Source organism: Mastigoproctus giganteus, chromosome 12, assembly GCF_048544385.1.
Source record: "Mastigoproctus giganteus isolate SK-2022 chromosome 12, ASM4854438v1, whole genome shotgun sequence".
NCBI lineage: Eukaryota > Metazoa > Arthropoda > Arachnida > Uropygi > Thelyphonidae > Mastigoproctus > Mastigoproctus giganteus.
The window spans coordinates 3047464-3073231 of record NC_143586.1 but is presented as its reverse complement, the minus strand read 5'-3'; the positions used below and the strand labels follow the sequence as shown (position 1 = coordinate 3073231).

Here is a 25768-nt window from a genome sequence, read left to right as displayed (position 1 = left end):
CTTCCTATATTCATTTTTCTCCTTTAATTAGTTGGAAAGCCTAGATCAGCCTGCCCCGTAGCACGTGATTCCCAATATCCCTCTCTTTTATTATTTTCAACTTGTTGACATCCGATGTGTCTTTTGATGTCGGCCGAATATTCCAAAACAATTCTACCAGTCTCATGACAGCTTGTCTCTATAGCACTTCAGAAAAACCACAAATTGTGACACTGGAGACTATCGCGTCTATTTTTAGAGAGTATTGTGTGTTTTTCCGAATACATTTCCGGTGTGTGACCCCTCATAAACCTTAAGTTGTTTTTGTAGCGCCGAACCCCCTGCTGGGTTTATCATAGTATTCTCCGTCAGTTCCCAGTTTTAACGGATGTAAAGCTAATGGCACTGTTTTCGATCCTACTACCCTTTTAATTTTTATACCTCTTACCAGAATAATTCTTATTTCTGAGACTGCATATATTACCCATTTATCCTATTAACGGCAAGAATCAAAGAAAAACTGACTTCCAAAGTTTTAAAAAAATATTTTAATTTTTGTAAGATTTCAGGTCTTACAGTATCTCTGTGAAGAACAGTATTCTTCTCTGTCTCTCTCTCTCTCTCCAAAAGAATTTTAGAATCACCACGACAGAATTCGGTTGATGTTTGCTCTGAAATCCAACTTCAACTCGCCGCCAAGGATCGGATCAGAAAACTGTGTTGATAAATGTCGAGTTCGGATCCGGAAATACGGATAGGAACTTCAGATGTCATCAAAATGTTAAAGAACAATCCGTATCAATTTATATTATTAATTTACTCTTGCACATTCTTCCCCAAATGTATCTAGATGAAGAAGAAGAAGAAGAAGTATTCTTTATTGCGTACAAAACGCACATGCCGTACACAATACCCTTCACGGCTACAAGCCAGAGGTTCTAAGTAATCTAAAATCTAAGTAATAGCCTGTCTGGTCCCTATTTTGTTTGCAAAATGCCCTCGACAAGATGGCGGTGAAAGGTAGAAGTAATAGTAATGGAAATTGATGCAAAAATAGCAAGTTTATTAAGAATCAACTAAAAAAAAAAAAAAAAACCACAATTCACCCATCCAGTGGCAAGCAAATTGTTTGAAAGATTACACCATGTGACTTATAAAACACTATGAAGCGGCAGGCCTACATGCCAGAAATCAGTATGGCTTCAGACCAGGATCCTCAACTGTGGACGCACTGGGAAACTTGCTAAGGATATTCCAGGATTGTAGACGAAAGTATCTGCTGCTCATCTCTGTTGACTTTGCTGCAGCATTTGATTCACTTTGGTGGCCAAGCGTCCTGGTAAGGTTGAAGGACACTGAGGTGCCTCTTAACCTCTACAAAGTAATCGAAAGCTATTTAACGCAAAGAAAGTGTAAATCAACGTACACTATCAAAATACAACAAAAGAGGTGCACACAGGATGTCTGCAGGGGTCGGTGCTGGGGCCGCTCCTGTGGACAATGGTCCTCAATTAATTCCTTACGACGGACCTTGGTTCTGTGGCAGTACACACCTTCGCGGACGATTTGACATTGACGGTAGAGGCGGATTCCAGGGCCCAGTTGGAGCCGCTGGAAAATCAGGCACTGCAGGGGCTGCAGCAATGGGCATCAAAGAACCAGCTGAAAATATCGTCAGAGAAGACCTCGTCGATTCTCCTAAAGGGGCCTCTACAACTACGACGACATCCTCAAATTAAAATCAACAATGTAACCATCAAATTTATGAGTCAACTGAAGTATCTGGGCGTTATCCTAGATAAAAACCTGACGTTCCAGCGGCATCTCAAATACATAAGAAGAAAAATCAGAGGATACTCCGCACTGGTTACCAGAATCACAAGGAAAGATTGGGGACTCAAATAAAAAAAAAACACTGATGCTTTACTATAAAACAACCTTCCTGCCAGCAATCACCTACGCAGCAGCGGTGTGGTATCCAAAAACGACACTGGTAGTCAACAAAAGAACACTAGAAATGACCCAAAGGACCGTACTGCTATCAACAACGCGCACTTGCAGCACGGTAAGTGCCCCAAGCATTGCAGGTACTTGCTGGAGCGCTCCCTCTGGACCTGGAGGCAAATCGGGCAAGGCTACTGTTTTTGCTGGACAGGAGAGTGGCCGCTACCCACCAAAGATACACGACTTACCCGGCGGGCAACCTAAAAAACGAAAAAATTAGGCTACAGACCTAGCTCCTAGATCTTTGGCAGAGAAGGGGGACAGAGACTACAAAAGGCGAAGTGACAAAAAGATTTCTGCCAGACTTCCGGAAAATACACCCAAAGCAGCCACCGTGGTACTTCACAGGGTACCATATGACAACACTATTAACCGGACATGGACCCTACAAGGAGAAGCTGTTTGGCTTTGGACTCATTGAGGACTCAAACTGTATATGTGGGAAAAGCGAAAGCTGGAGCCACATAGTCAATGATTGTCAACACTATGAAGACCTCAGAAGGCTACTAATAACAAGATTGAGATACTTCCCAAAAGGACTGGAGCACCACTTCCTGGACACTGAGGATGAATATAGGGCACTCTCCCAGTATGCGCAAGACCTATTCACCAGGAGAAAAACACTAATAGCTATCTACAGCAATGTACACAGAGATTGAAAAAAAATCGGCGCCAAATGTGATAGAAAATTTAAACTCTGCAGAGGACCAGCACTTGGACAAGAAGAGTGGTGATCACACGGAAAAGAAAAGCAAGGACGGGGTTCGCCCCATGTGTGACAAAGCAGAACAGAACTCAGCACAGCTGCAAACAGCCTGATGTTGATCTGAAGAGGACACCCTAGCCCTCTTCACCTGTTATTCCCACTTCCTTGGGGGGAGGGGACGTTTTTTGTTCCCTCTCCTCCACTCCCAAACTTCTACTCTGGTGGGGCATGGGCATGTCCCACTGCAAACTGGGCCTATCTACTCTATTGGCCCCATATTTCTGTGTTTTCCCCCGATCTCCAGTCTCCCTCCCCTCTCTACCTTCATCATAGCGAAAGCCCCACACGTCAAAAACTTAACATGATAAAATTACCTTCAAAACTCGGCCTAGCAAGCCTGAGTGATATTACCCCTACGATAGCGCAGATTTTTTATTTATTTTTTTTCTTTCTTTGTTTATTTATTAATTTTTTCTTTATTTTTTTTATTAATTTATTACTTTTTCTTTTTTATTTATTCATTTTATTTTATTTATTTATTTTTATTTTTTTTTGTTTTCTTATTTTTTTGTTATTTATTTTTTATTATTATTTTTTATTTTTTAAGGTCCTAGCCGCCGAAATCCCAGGAAATTAAGCGGCAGGACCTGCAGTGTGAATCTACAGCTACTGGGTTCCTGGTCTGCTTCCACGGGGCGTAAGTGGGACAACGTTCGCCCTCAATAGGGGTCCAACGGCTAAATGACCAGATGAAGAACGGTACAGAACAAAACACGTGAACAATTCCCACACACTTTTAAATCTCTGGCATTTCCCACTGAACTGGTTCACCACAATGAAAGCAACGCGGAGATGGGGGAAACCCCTGGTGCCATATGACAACAACACACACTTACACTAATTCACCCATCCATCCTCCTCCTCCAAGAATTTGTCTAGTTCTTCCTTGAATTTATTCAAACTATCCACTTCCATAACGACAGATAGAAGCCTGTTCCAACAACCAACCACCCGCTGGCTGAAGGCAAACTTCGAAACACTCAATCCTGCAATCCTTCGTCACTTGAATTTATGCGCCTCATGTGTGTAGTCTCAGCAAGTGAAAAAGAAAAATACCATTCGGCTTACTCAATCCATTCAAGGCCTTAAACACCTCAATAACATTATCTCTCAGGTGTCTAGTGTCGAGAAGCTTCAAAAAAAAATCAGGACTGAAGCGGTCCTAGGCAAGAACATCCTTTTATTCCCTTCTCCAATCTTACTGCCCTTCTCTGTACTTGTTCCAGCAGATCTCTATCCTTGCTAAAGTGGCATCTTCCTGGTATATATACAGTAATAGTCAAGATATAATAGTCACCTCCTTATCCCTACCAGCACAGTTTCTGTATATCATTGACAGAACCCCATGAGCTGTTCAGGCATATGCCACATCTTTTTGATCTTGTGTCTTAGGTTCGTGTACTTCCTCATTTTTTCTCCATGCTTTTTCTGCAAGTTGCCAGTGTTGAGTACCGCTATGTCAATCAGACAGGTAGCCTTCTACCTGATCTCATTATTATCATTATTATTCATCAAACACCTCTTTACAGATAATATCTATGAGGGTGGCTCATATAGACCAGTCTCTTTTCCACGATCGAGTGCTTGTGCAATTATGGTGGTTGTAGTAACAGGAGGCAGACGAAGCTTGTTGTCGGCCCATTTCAATAACCAATATTCAGCGGTGTACACCTGATTAAGGTTTGCTGGTGCGGCTGAGGCCCATATTTCTGCACCATAGAGAATGGCAGGGTAGATCATGAAGGTGATGAACTTTTTAACAGTGAGGGGATGTCGGACGTGTAGCAGTTGCTGCTTTCATATCCACCGTAGAGTTGAAAATTTGGTGTTGACTGGTTGACAAAGGATAATCTTTTGATCAAACAGAACACCAAGGTCTGTGTGCGAGGGTACCTTTTTGTATTGGGACCACTCCAAATCACATGTTGAGTAGTGTTGGCACGGATTTAAGGGAGAATATAACCTGAATGGACTTCCGTGGGTTGATTTTTTGATTGAAGCTTGCCAGGTACAATTCAAGATCCTTAAGTTGGGAATTGATCCTGTTGCTGAGCTGAACGAGGTTGTCGCCAGTGTTAATTTGCGTCAGCAGTTTGATGTCATCAATATAGAATAAGAGACCGTTCGTGGAGGCACAGCCAAAATCATCACAGGCCAGATATCATCTCTGAATATTTGGAACGCTTGCTCTTGGAGGATCCCACAAAAACTATTATTTTAAGGCCACCCGAATTGAAATTCATCTGCCGTGCTGTGTCTTATGTCTGTTAATTGCGTGTATTCTATGGTCGATTTGTCTGCTTTGCTGGACGAAAAACCCCAGTTTCTGGGGGGGGGGGAGGGAGGCGGACCTTGCTATCTATGCCTCAGACCGACTAACTCATCCACGGTGTGAAAAAATCCCATTAAAGTTCCTCTCGTCATCGACGGGATTCTAACCCGGGCCTTTTCCAACCACTGTGAGGAGGACGGTGGCGATACCACTGTGCTACCCACGCAGACTGGAGGATCTCACAGCCTAGCCTAAGATCGTCACCTGCACTTGTGGCTTACCACAACAGGCTTGCACTCACTGACAGGGTTCTCCCCAAACAGATGCTTGCCACCTTGAACTGCGTAGACGCCAACTTTGACAGGCTAATAAGTAAAAAGAAGGACAGATACAACTTTATGAAAGGCCTTGAACCCTGACCTTCTAGAAGAGGATCGTCATGCTCCTATCCCCATGTTCAAATCTGTCATCACTGGATCCCCGCTGAATCATTGCAAAGTTTTTTTTTTTTTTTAAGATTTGTATGCTGTAATTTGTAGCCTTTTTTTTTTGTAACGTGTCTTGTATATCAGAAAATACAAAATCAAATAATTTCACTCATGAACACAATGGATTGAGTCCCGTAGTAATTGCGTTGAACAGTGTTTCTCTGTCCTTTTAGAATATTTTGAAGACACTGTTTAGTGTTCTATAGAGATTATTGAGGCTCATAGACACTTAACGTCTCTTGTTAAGATCACTCTTCATTCCTGAATGCCTTTCTTCATCAAATTTCAGTTTGGTGTACATTTGCGCTACAAAGAGCTTCCTGTAGGTGTTCTCATGTCAGAACCTGTTAGGGTCTATTTTGAAGTGCTCCACAGTATTGGCAGGAAACATCCGCCTTAATCCACCCGTGTGATGTAGAGCGCTTCGGAGACTATGAGGGTAGTGAAGCCGGGCTCCAGGACGGGGCCTGACCACAAGATTATCAATTTAAGGAGCACCCAAACTCCCACTTAGAAGTTGTGCTAGACTGCTGATGTTACGCATGGTGACCATCTGAATCCAGGGGGCTACGCTCAAGTTTCTATACAGTATGGATTTTGAAATTGTAAAGGGCTTCCCGGCAATTCTATTCAACCACCGGAGCACCCAGTATTCCACGCTGAGAAACTTCCTAATATAGGTATTCGGGGCAGAGGACCATATGATTGAAGCGGGTCTGGCCCAAAATCCCGAAGGCCAGAATCTTTTCAATATCTATTATATTGTAAAAATATATGAATATAATTCTATATATTTATTAGTTTTTTATTAAGAAACATTTACCTTATTAGATTAATTTGTAATATAAAAAATAAAAATTTTAACGACGAATACCTCTTTCAATTTGAAGGTCGTGTTTTTCGTTACAAAAACAAACAGTTTTAAAATACGATCAGCAAATAAAAACGATTTAATTAATTTTGCTTTATTATATTGTGTTTAATTGGTAATTTTTCGAGTGGAATTTTGGTATTTGTAGAGGGCGTTTCAGTAATAATTATAGGTACAGCACTGAAATGCGAAAGATAAAAAAACTTGGAATAAGAATACTTTCGGAATATGAAAATTCACAGTAATGTATTTTGGCAGATGCGTCATAAATATCATTTGCATAACTAAAACTGTAATTATTCAGGTATTTGTTATTGGCTGTACTTTCAAGAATTTCTTTGACAAGTACACTTTATGAATTGGGAACACATTTGTATATTTCTAAGGATATCAGCATCTGATATCCTGAGTAAAATCAACTTCAATGCTCCTTGTAGACAAGTGAGGAATCTTATGCTGTTTCGCCTTGACTCTGCCACCACGGACTTTATGAAGTTCAGTCCCCTGAACAGAATCAACAAATGACTGTTTCTGATTGACTTTTTTGACAACTCCCAATCACTGATGAACTTCATCCACAAGTATGCCTGTTCTCTTGAACTGCAAAATGACTAGCTCTTATTTGTTTATGTAGTTTATTATTATTACTTTTTTATACATATCTGTTAATTATTATTTTCCTAATCCGTAAGTAATTAATTTATTATTTGTTTTACCGCTACTTTAACTTAATCTTGTGCCTCTTTTGTACGTATGATTTTAATGTGTCAATCTGTATGAATGGTTTATCTTGCTGTTGGATCTTTTATTATTGTGGTTTTGGCGCATTATAGCCTTAGTTGCTAATGCGCCAATAAAACCCAACAAACAACCAACCAACCAATCTTATTATTGTTATCAATTGTGTTCATCGTTCTGCTCTCAGACACACTGTTAACGGTTACCTGTTCTCTTTCTTGTTATTAATAAAAATAAAAATATAAATGCATGCAGGTGGCCCCTAGACATAAGTCCATATCCAGTTAATGTCGTTATTGTCAAAATTTTTACGAACTATATGTGAATGGGTGCGAATAGACGTTGTCTGAAATTAGTGCGATATTTACTCTTTCTGTGCACCGCACAGAAAATACCGCACCCACAGATAGAAGTGCTTGACCAGAGAGTTCCAGCAAACCGCTCTCAGGCTGCCCACGCCCCAAAAACTCATCACCACTTCCACTGAACTAATTGCCCCATCCCGTGTTAGGGTAAACCACGCTGAACGCTAGCAAAAAAAAAAAAAAAAACCCGAAATCCAGTTGACGATACAAACAAAAAAAAAAAAAAAATCGGGAACCGAAGTCCAGTGGGAGGGAAAGAAAAGAACCTGCACAGAGAGAATTTGATTTATCGATGAGGTTCCAAAGTAAAAGCTGCCTTCTCCTCAAGAATACTAAAGTAGCAAATTTTTAAAAGGCAGCAAAGTTACCAACATTGTTCACACAATTGGATTCATTACCAAATTAAGAATAACATTTTTATTCAATTGCATTCTATAATCTACATACAAAGGACGAATATAAAGAATATTACACCAAGTTTCCTCTTGGCCACACGAACAATTGGCACTGCTTTTCAGCCCAAAATAATACAGTTTAAGGACTATATAAGGACCCATGTCTTGTCATTAAAAAAGATGTTCCATACTTGAAAAACAAAAAAAAAACAAACAATTATTTAACTGACGGTCTTAAGTAAAGGAAACATTGGAAAATATAACCGAGTAAATGCTCCTGTCACACTATCAGACCATCTAATTTGTAATAATCCATCATTTTTTGAAATATCTTCTTCCTCTCCACCCTAAGATCACCTTCAATGTCAAAAGTAATATTCCTGCAAGCAAAAAATTCTTTTTCCTTATATGCCCTATAAATTACAAATAAATCTAGAGGACTATGTCTTGCAATTACTTGCAGGGCATGAGTTAACACACTCCAACAACATAGCTCTTTGTGAAGAACACATTTTGGCTCTAAGTTTAATCTTACTAATGCGAGTCACTAACACAGATGACATCAGTCACTCTTGGTATAAACACAGCTTTATAATAAAGATTCACAATTCACAATTGGCAGTCCCCATTTAGATCTAGAGATACGAATTATGGCTGCATAAAACTCTTTACTTTACTAATCAAGTAATTCAAGTGCGGAATAAAAGACATTCTTGAATCTAACAAGATACTTGGTGTGCATTACTAGAGCTACCATTTGGAATCACCTCACGAGGACCATTAAAATCCAACATACCATTCATCAACATCATAACAGTCTTTAAATTGGCCAAGATACCAAACATTTGATCCACTGCTTCAACTCTGTCCTCAACTTCCTTCCTAGACTCGCCTGGCACAAATAAAACCAAGTCCTCTGCAAAAGTGATTCTTTGACAACTAACTAATATCAATTGCAGCCACTTGTTGAATTCTAAATTCTAGAACAGGGTCCCCAATATCGACCCTTGTAGGTACCCTTTGGTCACAGTCTTCTTATATGATAAGTGCTGCTACCAATGACAACGTGACTGGAACTTAGGTAGGTAACTATTATACGGTATGTATTACCGTATAATAGACAATGCATTATTTTTAATGAATGAAGGATGCTCTGATACGAACTGGTATCAAAAGGACCTTCAAAGTCCACAAACAAAGCTAAGACATATAAGACATATTACTATAATTATTAACACATAACCTAAAAGATCATTTATTGCATCCTCTGTAGACTTCGACTTCTTAATCCATACTGGAAGGGCACTTCCACTTGTTTGTCTACCATAAAATCACTGAACCGAAAATAAATTAACCTTTCCAAAAACTTACCAAAATTTGATAGTAATGAGATCGGCTTAAAACTGCGAGGATTGGTCAATTCCCTGCCAGGTTTGCGCAACAAGTTTAGGACAGCACGCTTCCAGATTATTGGGAATGAAACCAGTGACAGAAGTGAAGAGCATCTCAGAAGCGCACAGCTTACTCCAACTATAATCTTGACAATGAGTGAATTTGTAAACAATATTGTAAATATACGCACTTGTGTAAATATTGTAAATTATTGTATTCGTGCATTTTTGTACACTCTTCTTATATTGTAAATAATTGTAATTTTTGCTTTTTGTACACCCTTCTCATATTGTATATAATTGCAATTCTTGCATTTGTACACCCTTCTAGCCGGTCGGCTGTGTATAAGGGGTGAAAGCAAACACTTGCTATTTTAATAAACGGATTTAACAATAATAGTAATAATAAGTTCAACTAACAAGTCTGTAATTACGCGTGTCACCCTTTGATTCCCCCGCCCCTTTTTTGAACTGGATATACATTTGCACATCTTCAGTCCTTCGGGACCTCTCCTGAATCCAGTGATGCGCTGTTGATTATGGGTAAAGGCTTGCTTGCTTATCTCCTTCTTTAATATAACTGGATAGATTTAAGAATAATAATAATAATAATAATAATTCCGTCCACCCCAAGTGTCTTTTTATGTTCAGCTTCGAATCGCCTTCTCTTTGTAATTAAAAGTTGGAGTCAAAAGCAAATGCATTAAAAATGGCCGCGATATCCCAAGATGCGAAGATCTGTGCGTTTTGAAATGCGGTTACCGCTTGTGCACAGTCGTTGTTGGACCGAACTGTACTCTTTCAGGTGCCCTGTCCACCGACCAGGGATTGCCGTTGGCTACCCGTTCTTTGGTCGTTGGACCAATCTGAACACACCGGTGGAAACTCCGGTAGGGTTGCAGTTTTTCCGAGATACTTCTCATGGCACCACTACCATTCCACGTTCAGAGTTCTTAAACCTTCCGCCTTGCCCTTTCTAGCAGTGGACGTATTCGGTGATGATGTCGGATGGATTAATTCATATTTATTAATACCAATATATGAATGTGCACCCCCTGGTTAATAGCTGTAAGCGGGTGTCTCTTAGGAGAAAATAAAGATAATAATAATGGCAACATTGATGATTGTATTGTGCGTTTGTTCTGAACTGTGTTTCTGTGGTCGAATAACAGCAAGCGCGACTCGCTGTTCGCGTTGTAACCCTGACAGTTTGTGCCCATCGGGAGGGGGGGTTGCGGGAACGGCGGTGCACTGCCACTTTACAGTGTCGCTACTCGGTGTATGGAAGTCGCTGCGCAACCGAGAATTGTCGTAACGGAGTGCAGTCGTCGCGGCGTACCGCCGTCTGTACTTGTAGTTGCCATGGAAACCGAGCGTCGCGAGCGTGTGCGTTGGATGCCCGATCGATATCCGCGGATGGCCAACAGATAGCTGCGGGGATGCGAGAGTCGCTCGAGGGAGAACAGCTGATTCGAACTGGGCCGAAGTCGCTGCCTTCGGGAGTGGAGCGGAGTCGAAGTGGAAACAGTTTCGGAAAGTCATCGACTCGCTACTTCGGGGTCTGTTCGAACTGTGACGTGCACCAGTCTCGTGCTGCATTCGCTTTAATTCCGGAGGCGAATTTGGAGAATCGCGCGGCGAACTTTTCCAAACGTAAGGGGAGTGTTCCGTCGTCTGACGATTTAATTTTGAAATTGTTACGAATAAGAGGTGCGTGTGCGTTCCTTTGGAGCGCGCTCTTGTCGGTTAAACAGTCGCCACCCACCGTTAGACAAAGCCCGATCACCGCGTGTGTGACGTCATTATAAGTGGGCCATAAGAAGTACACGAAGCTACATCGCTGCACAGAATCGCCAAAAGCACGAGCAAGTGTTGAATGCAGATGTACTTCATTTTGTGTGCATAATGGGAGCTAATGTATGTTGCAAGGGTCAACAGAAAAAAATATATAATAATAATAAATAAATTAATTAATCAGTTTTGCTATATTTAAGTGAGTGATAATCTTTTTCAAATTCTGAAAAATGAAGATAACGCCTTTTACAGTTAACTATTTTATTACACTTTGAATGTTTTGCATTTAATCTAATAATTTGATTTACTATAATTGGACAGAACTTGTTTTACTTTAAATTGGGCTCTTTTCTACGGAATGGAAGGCAAGACAGTGAACGAGCCGTAAGAAGATGTTCAGCCGCTTCGAAAGATGAAAAATAAATTTTTGTATCAGAGTGCAGTACGTCGGTTTAATCAGTTACTGCGAATACATTTCTAAATATATGAAGTGCATCTATAAATAAAATGTTACGTTCTCTTCCGAATTTCACTTCACTTGTAGCATCTCAGAGTCTTAGACGATTGTTATTAGCTTTTACAACTAAGGATACCTCAGTCCGCGTACACGGGCCTATACTTTATCGAAGGTTGCGTATAATTACATTTCGTGTATTTATCTACGCTAAAAGTTTCAATAAAAATCGTACAAATACTGAGACGCTTTGATTTCTTAAACAAACATGCACGCACTTTTCTTCAGTGTATCCAATGCATGAAAGGAATATTTTATAAATAAATGAAACCACAAAAGCCGAAATTCTGACGAAATTTACTTCTGTATTCTGACCAAAATATATCTGTTTCATATTCTTATATATTATCGTTCCATTATTGTTAAAACACTCCTGTTTAAGATAACTGCTATTAACGTACCACAAATTATTTTAGCAAACTTACCTTTGAATGCTCAGGTGGCACAAAGCCTTCCCTTGGTGTAGCTTTCAATCACTTCCACAGCATCCACGAACACAACATTTTTCGGGCATCATTAAAAACTTCGAAGCACTTTTATGAGATGAAATAGCGCAAGACACTGAAACAGCGATGCCAGTAATGAACAAAGGCAACGAAAACGCTTAAGCTCTGTCTCCTAGAATTACTGTAGTTCTCGACCTTTACCCTTCGGCCCACTTAGAACAACGGATTAACCCTCCGACGAGGTAGTGATAAGGCTACTGTGGCCACGATTCAACCCCGATTTCACTCGCACGAAACAGATTTGCATTCAGCTCAGCAACGAAGTATCGCCGCTTCGCTTTGAGAAATCGGCGGGTGAAATTAAATTAATTTAAATTAAATTTCTGCTCGCAAAAACGACGTTCGCTCGACATGATTTCCGAGTATTCAAAAACAACAGTCCAAGTTTTAATCTCCAAAAAAAGATTTTTTCTTTAATATTTGGCGTATTCGCGCGGAGTGCTACTTAAACTCGGGGGAACCTTTCAAGGATCACTTCGCAAGCGACATTTTACCCTTGTCGGTTGAGACGAACTCGTCTGGATGTTGGAGGTGACTTTTTGTGGATGCGGATTGTGCGGGATACCTGTCACCGTTAATTCAACTGTGCCGTGATTCTGTGTGACGACACGAGGCCACTTTGCTACCGATAAACAGCGACAGGGTCTGGTACCCGTTCACGCAATGACAGAAAGGGCCTACGATGCTCGTCCGGTCCTATAAGAATAAGAGCAGCAGCGTGGGTGCAAAATCAACCAAAAAAAAAAAAAAAAAATGACCGAGCGAGTGTTGGTGTGGAAAATTGCATCGAGGGCTGTTTCCGCGCTGCGTGGCGATCCGGTGCGGGCCGAGTGACGTCATCGCAAAAGTGATTCCTTCGGAAAAGCCATTAGTGCTCGACTACGATGATTAATTACAGACTTAAACGAGCTTCTACGACCCCCCACGACACGGCAATCACACGTGGCTCGTGATTGATGACACGCATTGTTGTGTTTGCAAAGACAGCTGACTGCGGCCTAATGCTTCGGCACGTGTACCGACGCCAGGACACGCTCACGCTGTGATCCCCTCCCCCTCCCTCAAACTTACCACAAGTGGCAAAGCACAAACGAGCCAACGACTTTTGAACCCGGAAATTTGCATGCTGGAAGTGAATGCGTCGGAAGATTTGAAAAGATTCTCGCTGGCTGTAACGTTTCACAAGGGACAGGTTTCCTCGTTGGGAGTTGTGTGGGGGGGGGAGAGGGAGGGATTTGGGAAGCGTATTGTGCTTAGATAATTTTGTTATGCCCTTCAGTGGCTCCCTCTGCTGGTATGTGCTCGTGTAATCAATCCTGTGGCGTTTTGTCTTTCAGGGACTGTCTGGCCATGCCCTGGACCTAGAGGAGGCGGACAATGGGATGGCTACATTCCTCCGGCGCCCCGCTCGCTCTCCCGGCGACCCTCCTCCTGATGCCGCTTCTCCTGACGTCGACGTCCACTCCGCAGTGCCGCCTGTCGGAGTTTCGCTGCGGCAACGGAACCTGCGTCAGCCTGAACCGCTACTGCGATGGCACTGACGACTGCGGGGACGGAAGCGACGAGACCGTCGGATGCACAAGTAAGTGCCTTCTCAGTGGAGCCATTATGTTCACCCTCTTATTGCAATCAGGGAAGAGTTTTTTCCCCTTATGTAAATACCCACAACAGCAGCACTGCTACGGGCTCTACCAGCGTTGTTGTATTCCTCGCTATCTTATATATACAGTACATATTTTATTCTTTATTTATTTTTATGTTCGGTTCCCCTACTGTTATTTATTTAGGTTAACTTTATGTATCCTTGGGCCACTGAATGCGTATCGGTGTCGAGGGATCTGAAGTTAAACTAGAATAAAGAGAAACAACTGACGCAGACACAATTATAATTTGAACGTGTTTAATATAAAGGTTTTAGGCATGGCTTTATGCATTATTGCTCTTGGTAATAAACCTTAATTTCGCAAAGAAGGTGTCGATGACAAACACACCCTCTTCATATGCACCAATTCTAAGCTTTTTAATAATTCCCCTTCTCAGCATTTATCTACAAATCGCATTAAATTTCCCCCTTTTTTATTACACTCGTTGATTGAGTCTTTTCTTAGCAGGAACACAGAGAGCTTTCCTTTTCTTTTAGCTCTCACATTAAGGTTTAATTCCTCTTCTCAGACAAATCTTAGGACTAGACACAGTACGAATAAAGTGTACTCACAGTACCTTTTCCCACCGCCAGGTTGGGCCAGTTCCGTTATCAAGGGACGATTTTTCCAATCTGGGGCTTGCAATTCGGGAACTCCCCTTTTTTTTTTTTACTCCTCCTTCCTTTTAGGACTATCAGACCGGACTCGGGTGCTAGTGGACCATCTGGGTTCCACAATCTTTCGCATATACAGTACTTAACTACGGCTTGTCGAAAACCCCTGAAAACTCTTTTAGCCTACTCTGCTCATACTCAGCTGATTTTCATTGATCCGAAACCCTTTTCGGAATACTCCCCGGTACACAACTACTACACACACACACGCAGCCTCTAGATGTTTACCCGAAGGAACAACTCATTTTCCCTCCAATCAATTCCTTAAGTATGAACTTATGTTCTCGTCTCTCCTCCCCCTAAGTTTCTCTAATCCCCATTAATCCCGTCGCACTTCAGTTCCTAATGCTCTTTCTGGCCACTTCGCCGTATAATTCCTCTGGCTTGGCCATGTCTAGGAAATCGGCCTTTTCGAGGAAACGTTCCTTTTGATCTTTTATGCGTCAAATTCCCCCCCCCCCCTCCCTCCTCACTTTACGCACCTTCGTAAACCATTTATTACCCGTTTCTATTCTATTGAAATTGTTCGCGTATTCAAATGAATAATTGCTAAATTCAGCTAAATTATATTTACCTATAGTATCCAAAATTTTATAAGTATAATATAATTTTTTCATTACTGGTAAACCAGAGCTTACAGTTGTACCGGTCTAACGTCCAAAGGCACCAAAAGAGGAAAAAACTCATTGTAAATGGTGTAGTGGTTTCGCTCGTGTACAAAGCTTAATGGATTATCCATGGCTGACTACTCGATAATTTGAATTTTTAAGAAGGATTTGGTGGGACAAAAGTTCAAGGAGCACGTGTACATGTGAACGCGAACATTGAAATGAGGTTTTCATTGACGAAGAGCGACAATCGTGGAAACTTTCTCATATACTGTCTCAAAAGAGTCCCGAACAAATGAGAAGACGGCTCTGCACCGTTTTGCCTACCAATTGAGTGGACATCGATGTCGACACGATGCAAAAGTCACATGAACCAACGTCTAAAAATAGCAGGTTTTAAATTTGAAGAAGAGACACTGCAAAATAGGAGTGCCAGTTAGAAGCCGTTTTCTTTATGGTAAGTACAGCGGGAGCTGCTCTGTGGAAAATGGACAAAGGGACACCCACCCCCCCCCAAGAAAGGGTTCGAACTCCAAAGAAGAAAGGACCAGGATCATAGAGCAAGCCGAGATCTTGTATCATAGCGCTGAATAAACAGGCCGACACCGAAGTCCGCTCTTATAAATTTCAAGGGCGGTCACTTCAAAACGGGCGTGACGAAAGGGGTAAGTGAACAAGGATGGTCAGAAGAAGTGTTCTAGAAATTTCATACCATCCGAATCTCCCCGCTACGACTAAAGGAGCGCGACCTACCAGAACGTGGGCCGAGACAACAATAAAAGAATTGGGCGAATAAGAATAAAGATGAAGAAAGAGAAACAGAAAATGATTGGTCAAGAAAAGGGGGAAAGAAGGATGAACAAAAAGGAGATAGGGAAGTGAGAGATAGAGTCCGGGACACGGAACTGTGGGAGAGAGTCAGGGAGAATCGCCTGAGAGCAAGAGAAATTTTTTTTTGGGAGTGAGAGTGGTGTTGGAGGTGTGTGGGGAAATTGTTAGACGGAGAGTTTTGGGAATGGTACAGTTCAGTAGGTATTGGTAATAGTAAAGTGAGGGAAACGATTGAGAAGAAAATCGGCTCGAGCTCCAAACGAATGGCCAAGGCAGCATCCCTGGAGAAAAGTCCTTGTGCATGGAGAGAACCGACAAAGAGCAGTCTAGAGATGAGCGCCTAATGGACCAGCAAAGGCCAGGCCCATTGAGGCGACCTCTGGAAGAAGACCTGAAACCAGAAACACCCATCCAGGCAGAGAGAAGTAAGTCTGGAAAATTTTGTTAACGCAAAACTGAATTATAGAAAGAAAATAAACGGGGAGAAATGAATAGGACCGTTAGATGATGATTATGATAAACTAAATGCTGTATTTTAAAAGAAAAGGGGGGAACAATAGTATATATAGAGAGGGGAAAGAGTGAGTTACCCATCTGTATTAGAAGTATGTGTAAAAAGAATGTATTAGATGTGTTACTGATATAAAAGAGAAATTAGTCTGTATTCTTGAGAAATATCCACTAGTTTGTTCATTGCCCACCGAAGGCACAGAAGGGTTTATATCCATTTGATGTTCATGTGTATCGAGAGAGAGAGAGAGGAAGAATAATGTAATTATCTAAATATATATATATATATATATATACATATATAATTACATGTGCTCGTTAAGTTAGTACTTTGTATTGCTTATAGGTTTTAGATAGTTATAAATTCATTGAAAGGAAAGAAGTATAAGAACGTTATATTATGTATAGTAAAAGATAGCTGTGAGAAATTGTAATATCTTGAATTATTAAGTGTGTGTATTTTATTTATACAGAAAGTAATATATATAGTAAGAGTAAAAGAAAGTTCTCATTACATGAAATTTTCTGGATTCTCATCTTTCATTCTGCATTTCTGGATTCTCATCTTTCATCAATTTTAAGCAGCCATTTTTCTTGCCCATCAGATTAGGAGCACCATCTGCAGAGCAAGATGTTATATTTTTCATTGATATATTATTGTCATCTAAGTAATCTTTTAGCTTATTATATATATCTTTGGAGGTAGCGGTGCTCTCTAATGATTTACAGAATAACATTTCTTCGGCAAAATTACCTTTATCAATATATCTTACATAAGTTATCAGTAGGACTTCACTGCCTCTCAATACCTTCACTCATTTCATCTATTCTTCTGCTAACAGTATCGTTATTGAGTGGCTTAGCTTTCACGTCTTTATCATCCTTTTCCAGAACTGTTTTAAGAAATGCTGATTTTGATGGTTTGATTAAATTTTTATTTTATTTTTATTTTATTTTTTATTTTTAAAATAAAAATAAAATAAAATAAAAATAAAATAAAAGAAAGTTCTCATTACATGAAATTTTCTGATGTCAAAAGGGCTAAATGGAATAATTTTATTGAGCAGCAGATAGCTTGTGGACCTTGGAAGGGAAGTGAGGACCTCTGTTCTAGATTTTAAATGTACAGCAACAGCCTATTGAGGTTCCGAGGTAAACTGAAGTCAGAATTGTATTTTAAGATCCCAAAATTGTCGAGACAGCCTGGGATTAAGATAGCGTATTGATAAATAGTTCCCACAAATGTTTAGGCCGGTGTTTCCCAACCTTTTTTTTACCATGCCCCACCTAAGTCTTATTAAAATTCTGATGCCCTCCTAGTAACGTTGGGAAACACCGATATACATATTTTTTTATATTCAAAAATTGAATTATTCCCTAAATGAATAATCCCAGGCTGTCTCGACAACAACTTGTTCAGGACACAAGACTTAGGTTTTAGGAAGAAATCATTAGGAAATTATTAAGAAAAAAACAGGAAGTAAATTTTCAAAACATAATAGACAACTAAAATTCAAGTAGAAAATAATTTATACGAAAGATTTTTCTATAATATTTTAATTTTTAGTAATTATTATTTAATTGTTTAAGGATTCCAACATTCCACGTGAAGTCACTTCTAGATGAGTGCACGAAATTCAGTGAGACCCTTGTGCTTGATGCTTGCCGCAGCTCTGAGATTTTTTTATAGGGCCCCAATTTAGTCAGCTTCAGTCTCAAGTCTCCCCGTTTTGTGATATCCAGTCGATTTATTTTCTTTAGTAACAAATCATTTATGGCACTAAATCCACATTCAGCTAAATATGAAGATGGAAACGGTAACAATAGCTCTCTTGCAAAGTTGGTTGAATTTGGGTATTTAATTTCTGTTTCATCACAAAGCCATGCCATCGCTTCTTTTATATTGAATAAAGTTTTAACTGACTCATCATTTTGCATTTCTGAGAATTATTCTTGGTACTGCATTGATACATCAGACAAATCCACTAACATTGGTTGCATCATCCAGGTTGGAAAATCAATTTGTTTTAAATCAGAAAACCTTTCTTTTAAATCAGCGGACAGAATTTTCAGATGATCGACAATAACAAGTACAGCGGTATCAGTCACTTCACATTTTTGCAGCCACCGAAACTGTTCAAAATTTTTGTTACAAATATATTTTTGACATAATTCGACAAATGTAATGAAACCAAATATCTTCGCTTTTGCATCGACGAGAATTTTATTTGTTCCTCGAAGTTGTTTATTTAATATATTTAGTTTTTCAAAGATATTCGCTAAATAACTCACAAATGCTTTACCATCGACCGTTAACAGATGCTTCATTTCAGATTTGTCACATAAAAAGTCACTAATAGTATCAAATAGTTCCATAAATCTTTTCAAGCAGTTCCCTTTCGAGAGCCACTTTACTTCAGTGCAAGGTAAAAGTCTCACATGGTCTGCGTTTTGTTCTTCACAAAAAAGCTTGAAGAGAAGCTCACATTTGGCATTAGCTTTAATAGCGTTGACACACTTTATAAGTGATTTTAGTTCTTCATTAAGAACAGGCGAAATATTTTTAGCTACCAAGTTTTCCCTATGAATAATACAAGACGTTATTCTTATGCTTCAATAACATAAGAAGCATTTCTGGATTCTCATCTTTCATCAATTTTAAGCAGCCATTTTTCTTGCCCATCATATTAGGAGCACCATCTGCAGCGCAAGATGTTATATTTTTCATTGATATATTATTGTCATCTAAGTAATCTTTTAGCTTATTATATATATCTTTGGAGGTAGCGGTGCTCTCTAATGATTTACAGAATAACATTTCTTCGGCAAAATTACCTTTATCAATATATCTTACATAAGTTATCAGTAGGGCTTCACTGCCTCTCAATACCTTCACTCATTTCATCTATTCTTCTGCTAACAGTATCGTTATTGAGTGGCATAGCTTTCACGTCTTTATCATCCTTTTCCAGAACTGTTTTAAGAAATGCTGATTTTGATGGTTTGATTAAATTCTCTCCTATAGTACGATTTTTCCCAGATTTAGCAATGAGTAAAGAAATTTCATAACTAGCCTCAAGAGTACGATTGACAGTTGCAGTATGAGCAATAAACAGAGACTTTAATGTTGCTCTTTTTTCAAAATTCTTTTTTAAAGTTTGAAAGTAATCTGAATTTACACGAGCATTATGTTTCGCCTTCAAATGCTCCTCAAGACGACCTCGCTTCATCGATTCGTTGGTCGAGCATCGTTGGCATAAAAGACAAAAAGGTGACCTTTGATCGTGGACAGCGGGTATGAAACCAAATTTTAAGTATTCCTCTGAATACCGACGAACTTTTTTTTTTACTTGCACTACTCATTTTACTGCGCAACTGAAAGAAATAAATATAAGATAAATCAAAAACTAAAAATAAACTACGCATTAAAGTTAATTTAATTTTATTTTAATATATCAAAATTAATTATTAGTACGCTTTTTGAATGAATAAATCACACGAATTACTGAATTCGGGCTATTAAATCTGTGGTCTCTGTGAACAAGCAGATAAGTCTAATTTGTCAAAAATGAGATAAGTGCACTATAATAAAGTATTTATTATTTACTATTATGTGACACGCAGATATCTCGTAATTGTACTTTTAGCGTGAGTAACAAATATTTCTATATTCGAATATATGCGTGTTTATATGAGAGTGTGAAGTTTATATTTCCTCTCCCGCAAATTCGAGTTTATTTACTGAGACCGCAGAAATACGACAAATACGTACCATTGTGTATCGCGGTTCTTCTTTAATAATAATTCTGTGCGCGCACAAAGTAATTTTTTATTTTAATCCGAGATCGCCAAACCCATCCAAATATACAGTCATGACGCCCAAATGAGCGTTTGTTTGAAAGGAATTCATACAACATGCGGAGTTTGCGGTAGGCTACAGTGGACAACCACTTTGTTCGCGCATTGCGCATGCCACAAGCAATCGTCCAATATAGTACGTACTATTCCTTCACTAGGCATAGTAAGCAATACTCTCCGAGCAAACTTTCTGGCAGCACTAGGTGGGTCAGAGTCTCTCTTGAGACAGTACGTGCTTTACATGGACTGGCCCACCTTCCCGTGGTGTGGACGAGTACCCAGAATCATCTGTCCAGGTGACTGACGAACCGACGTCACACACACATCTGGCCCAATTGTAGTGATACTGTTCTTCACAGAGATACGAGGCGGAGTTGAACTGACGTTCTAGGAGCCGCCCCTTACAAAAACACATATCCACATGTAGTTGATATTACTCCAAACTTTCAAGTGCGACTCTATAGAAAGTACAACATTTAACGAATGCTTATTTCAAATTGAGATTCCAACAATTCTTCTTTTCTACAAATTAAATTAAATCATAGTAGGCGGTTGTTTTAAACTCTAGACGAGCAATTTTTGAATTGTCCCCCCCCCCCCCGAACAATAAAATTTCCTCCATGTGGGATGTGGGACCCACATTGGGAAACACCGGTTTAGGCTGTAACCACATCAGTTCCCACAATCAGCTTTTAGTTTCTCGCAATTCTCTTGCAGGAAATGTATGCGAGGAGGGTCAAAAATGATGGTCCTTTTGGTCCAAAGATACATTTATTGTACCGGATTGTCAAGTGTCCACTGTATAGGCACGTCCTGGCGGCCTCGTATTCCGCTAATGACATCGTCTTCTCCAGATGGCGCGGCTGTAGCATCTGTCAAACACAGACCGCCCTCTTTCCGCGTGCGATTGGCATCTGGCTAACATTTAGCGGCACCCGCGCTCGATGACTGCTGCAACAACGCCATCCTGCGCGAAAGACGACGTCATTAATGTAAGAAGTGTCGGCCTGGTGCGCGACTACCCGCGCTGTACAGTGCACGTGCTTTGTAAAAAAAATCGTTGGGTGACAAGTAAGCGATCTGGTTTTCAACGTAAAGCGAAGACGTCTCTCTTTTCGATCAGTCAGTTGGCGTAAGGAAGTGCGACGCTTTCGCTGCGAACTCTTGACCTCCAAAAAATTGGAGGTCAGCTGCGGTCGAAATTAAATTTCAAATTACGCATTTACATTAAACTGCAGCCGTCGCGTGCTTTACCAGTAGAGTACGCTGTTAAAACGTCCTTAACTTACATATTCCCGTGTCTGGATTTCTCTTTGAATCTTCAACGTATCCAGGAGCAATGACTTCGGTATGCGAATGCGAGGTGCGTTCGACAGCAGCGCCATCTTTGGATTTTCAAATCACAGCGCTGCTTCGCTATTACGCCATTTCCACGGCCCAGCATTTAAAAGAACCGAGCAAATTAGTGCGATCGAGCCAGAAGAAACACGAGCAGGCTTTCTGCACGAGTGAGGATGGAGTGCCTACAGTTATCAGTTTGCTTTTACTTGTCCAGGATTGCTTCCATCAGAAGTTTGCGATTGGGGAGTTATTTTTCTTGAGTTCATCCATTTGGCCTCTTTCAAAGCTTTTCGGTCGACGATCAGATTTGAACAGGAGTCGAGGCCACTCGCTTGTCGTACTTTTCAAGTTGGTAACTGTGAAAAGGGCTCACCTCTTTCTCAAACACACTTGTCAAAGGGTGCCACTATTCTACCAGGAAATGTACGCAGCTCCCTTTCCAGCGCACAAATTAATGAGATGGTATTCTATTAGCTGAAGGAACTCCACAAAAATTAAGATTTTACAACACATGGAAGATCTTTTCTCCTGAAATTTGACGTCCCATTTCGTTGGCATCTTACTCAAAGAACAGTGAACCAGAAAGCAGTTCGCGCGTTTCTGATTTGCAACGCACTGTACAACAGTACACCAGACGGCCAATTCGATAAGGAAAATAAGCAAAAATTAGGAACCTTTATCTTTTTTTGCGAACAGGAAAAACAGGAGATAAAGCAAGTTGAAAAAATACGTCGAAACTCTTTGCCATCAACTATATTAGAAGAGCGAAACAGACACGGGACAGATCAAGTAGAAAAGATCGAGTCTCCATCGAGTTGGCAGTTACGCTTTTGCTGGACAAACCGAAAAAGTAAAGCATTCAATTGTAAATCAAAGCATTCAAAGTAAAGCATTCAATTGACTCCCTCCTTACGTCTTCTGACGCCTTATTTCAATAATTAACAACTCGCTGGCTGAAAAAAAAAAAAAAAAAAAACTTCCTGCAATCCGGTCTAAACTTTTCCGACAATAATTTCAATTTATTGCACTCATTTTGGACTCATGTGAGCGTGAAAATTTCACCCTTCGCATTTCACTTTCACCCCTCGGAGCCTTGCGCTTCAATCAGATCTGGGTCGACTTTCCAAGCTCCCTCCCAAGTATACAAAAGGTTTCTCTGCAAGCAAATGTTCGATTAATCATGGGCAGGACACAGTGCGGTGGAGCTGCATTGCCCCGTTAATTAAAGGGGGATCGATCGCATCGGGCACGGACACTTAAAACTGCACAAATAAAATCGGCGACATTTTTGTCTGCTGGGCCGTCCACAAATCATTACAGGGTGGACAGTCCCTCAGGCTCAATATCTCCATCGCTGTGTACTTCTTAAGTAAATATCTCTTAATCCGCTGCGCGTTCTACTCCAGTGTCGACTTGTGTACGTTGATCCGATGTCTGTCGAGGGCCGCTGTTCGTCATGGGGTTTAAGTATTCCCATTAGTACTTCATTAAGGAAGTTACTTCCTGAGACTGCCGCGAAGTGCCCCTGCCAATTACGATGGATCTTCATTAATTCCCGCTAATCCCAGTCGACGCAAATAATCGGAGTGATGGATTCTCGCAGGCTTGCAGATTCTGATCGCCAAGAGCGAAAACGATTGTATTATTCCTTGTTTTTTTTTTTTTTTTTTTTTCTTCTTGAATACAGGTAATCGCCATGCCACTCCACCCGACGCGGACTTTTGTTCTCTTGTCCAAAACAGTTTACACTTAATTCGTTTACCAAATCTTTCGCTTCCATAAACGTGCTCTGTGTACGTTCAAAATTCACCTGATTTTTGAGCCTACAGAGAGAGAGAGAGAGAGAGAGAGATTCAGTAATGTAGTCCAGTGACTTTTAAACCTACTTAGGTTCATATGTTATGAACATCATTTCGAAACTACCTTCACATAGCCGGATTATCCGTTATTAGTTATCCATTATTAGCTTTGTAAGTACACACACTGCAACGTTCTGTATATAATTAGTCTCTATACGGATTAACATTAGCAGAGGAATATGATGCAAGAAAGAAAGCTTACATAGCATCAGTCAAAAAAATCTAGTTCCTCCTTGAATTTATTTAAGCTACCAACTTCCACAACAAAAGATGGAAGTTTGTTCCAGCAATCAACTACCTGCTGGTTAAAGACAAATTTCGTAACATCTATTCTACAACTGTCTTTCCTCGATTTCAGTTTAAGTCCACTCAGGTGAGTAATCTGAGCGAATCCATCAGCATTGAGCCTGCTCAACCCATTCAAGGCCTTTAACACCTCAATTATACTACCTCACACGTGTCATCTCCAAACACTGCAATTTGCAGAACTTAAGCCTTTCTTGGTAAGAGCAACTCTTTGATCCCCTTACCAATCTCTTTAGCCTTCTCTGTACTCGTTCCAGCAACACTACATCCTTCCTAAAATGATGCCTCCAGACCTGTATACAGTACTCAACATGTGACCTAACCATTGCGTCATACACGGGAATAATCACCTCCTTATCTCTGCTAGCAAAATTCCTGTATATCATTGAAAAATCCCATAAGTTGTTCTACCAGCAATATATGTTCGTTACTGTCTGTATCGCTGAGAAAATTTTATATCCAACTGCACAAAAACCCCCAGGTCTTTTTCATTCTCCACCTCCCTGAGTGTAGTACCAAGCAGTTGGTACGTTTCTCTTTGGTTACTACTACCCATATGCAGTACTTTGCATTTGTTAATGTTAAACTTCAGTTGCCACTTCTCAGCCCATCTGCCCAACTTTTCGAAATCCTGTTGCAGTAGCACACTGTCATTAACAACCCTGCCAACCTTTTTGTATCATCTGCAAACTTGGACATTAAGCCTGATATACCTTCATCGATATCATCGATAAATACAGAAAACAACAATGGGCCCAGCACCGAACCCTGAGACACTCCACTAATAACATTAGTCAACATACCCTCCAATTTGAACAGCAGTCTTCCATGTGCAACAATATCAAAAGCTTTCTTAAAATCTAAGTATATGACATCAAAATAATTTTTTGCATCCAGTTCGTTTGTGACCACATCGTAGTATTCAATCAAATTGCTCAGGCAAGATTTCCCCTTAACAAACTCGTGTATGAATTATTACTGCAGTGTCTTGTCTAGATGATTCTGCAATGCTTCTTTAACGAGTGACTCCATAATTTTCCCCGGAACCGAAAATAAAGGAACCGGTCTGATTCGTGCCACCCTTTGATCCCCCTTTGTGAATTGGGGATACATTTGCACATCTCCAGTCCATGGGGACCTCCCCTGACTCTAAAGGTGCTTAAGTTGGGCAGATGGGCTGAGAAGTGGCAACTGGAGTTTAACATTAACAAGGTGTCTTTCTTGTATTTAACCTCAACAATTTCGCCTCCACTTTGCTCTCAGTTATTACAAAATCACTTAGCTCTCTGTTAGAGTTTGATAAACTTCTGGCACTCCCCTCATTGAATGACTCCTCACATGTGAATGTAGATGCAAAATACTCATTTAGTTTGTCAGATATATGAACAGGATCATCAACAGTCGAACACCAACATCTGATTCATCCCCTTCCTTCCAGAGTTTTTACAAATTAAAGAAGTCTTTACTGTTTCTCTTTGCATCCTTTGCCAAAGATTTCTCGTAATCTCCCTTTGGCTGCCTAACCTCCTTTGTGACTTAATTACAGACTAGCTTATATCAAAGTTATACTAATATCTTAATATCTAACTTATACTGTATGCACGTATTGTTTTTACTTTGAAGGATTAGACGACAGGATCAAGCTTTAAGTTCAGAATTGTTTAATTTCGCAGCCAATCTTTTAGGAAATCCTTCTGTCTTTTTTATATGCTCGCAATGGGATGTGATTGATATGGTTTTGAAAAGAGCCGTTCCATGTGAATGGTATTCCTGAATGATTTCTGTGGGTAACCATCGCTTAATTACTTTGTTCTGTGTGGTGAAAGAAGGTGAGATTTTTAAATTTTTTTGATGTGTAAATGGTAAGAAGATTACATTCGTCCGCCTAAGTCTGAAATTATTTTTATTTCGAAAATTCACCGCTGAATTCATTTAATGCAAATTGCAATGACTGGTATTGGTCTAAATTGCCAGATCGCAAATATTTTAACACCATATAACACAATATATAACACAATTTAAGTTAATATTTGGGATGTCATTGATACGTACATT

General features: G+C 40.1%; 1 protein-coding gene across 1 annotated transcript in view; it reads left to right on the top strand.

Moving 5' to 3' along the window:
* LOC150076633 (uncharacterized) overlaps positions 1-25768 on the top strand; it is a 307359-nt gene that overhangs the window by 151126 nt on the left and 130465 nt on the right. The window contains exon 2 of the mRNA XM_090386740.1: positions 13421-13665. Coding sequence (XP_090242866.1) covers positions 13461-13665 — 205 coding nt within the window. The 5' untranslated portion in view covers positions 13421-13460. The remainder of the gene's footprint in view (positions 1-13420; positions 13666-25768) is intronic.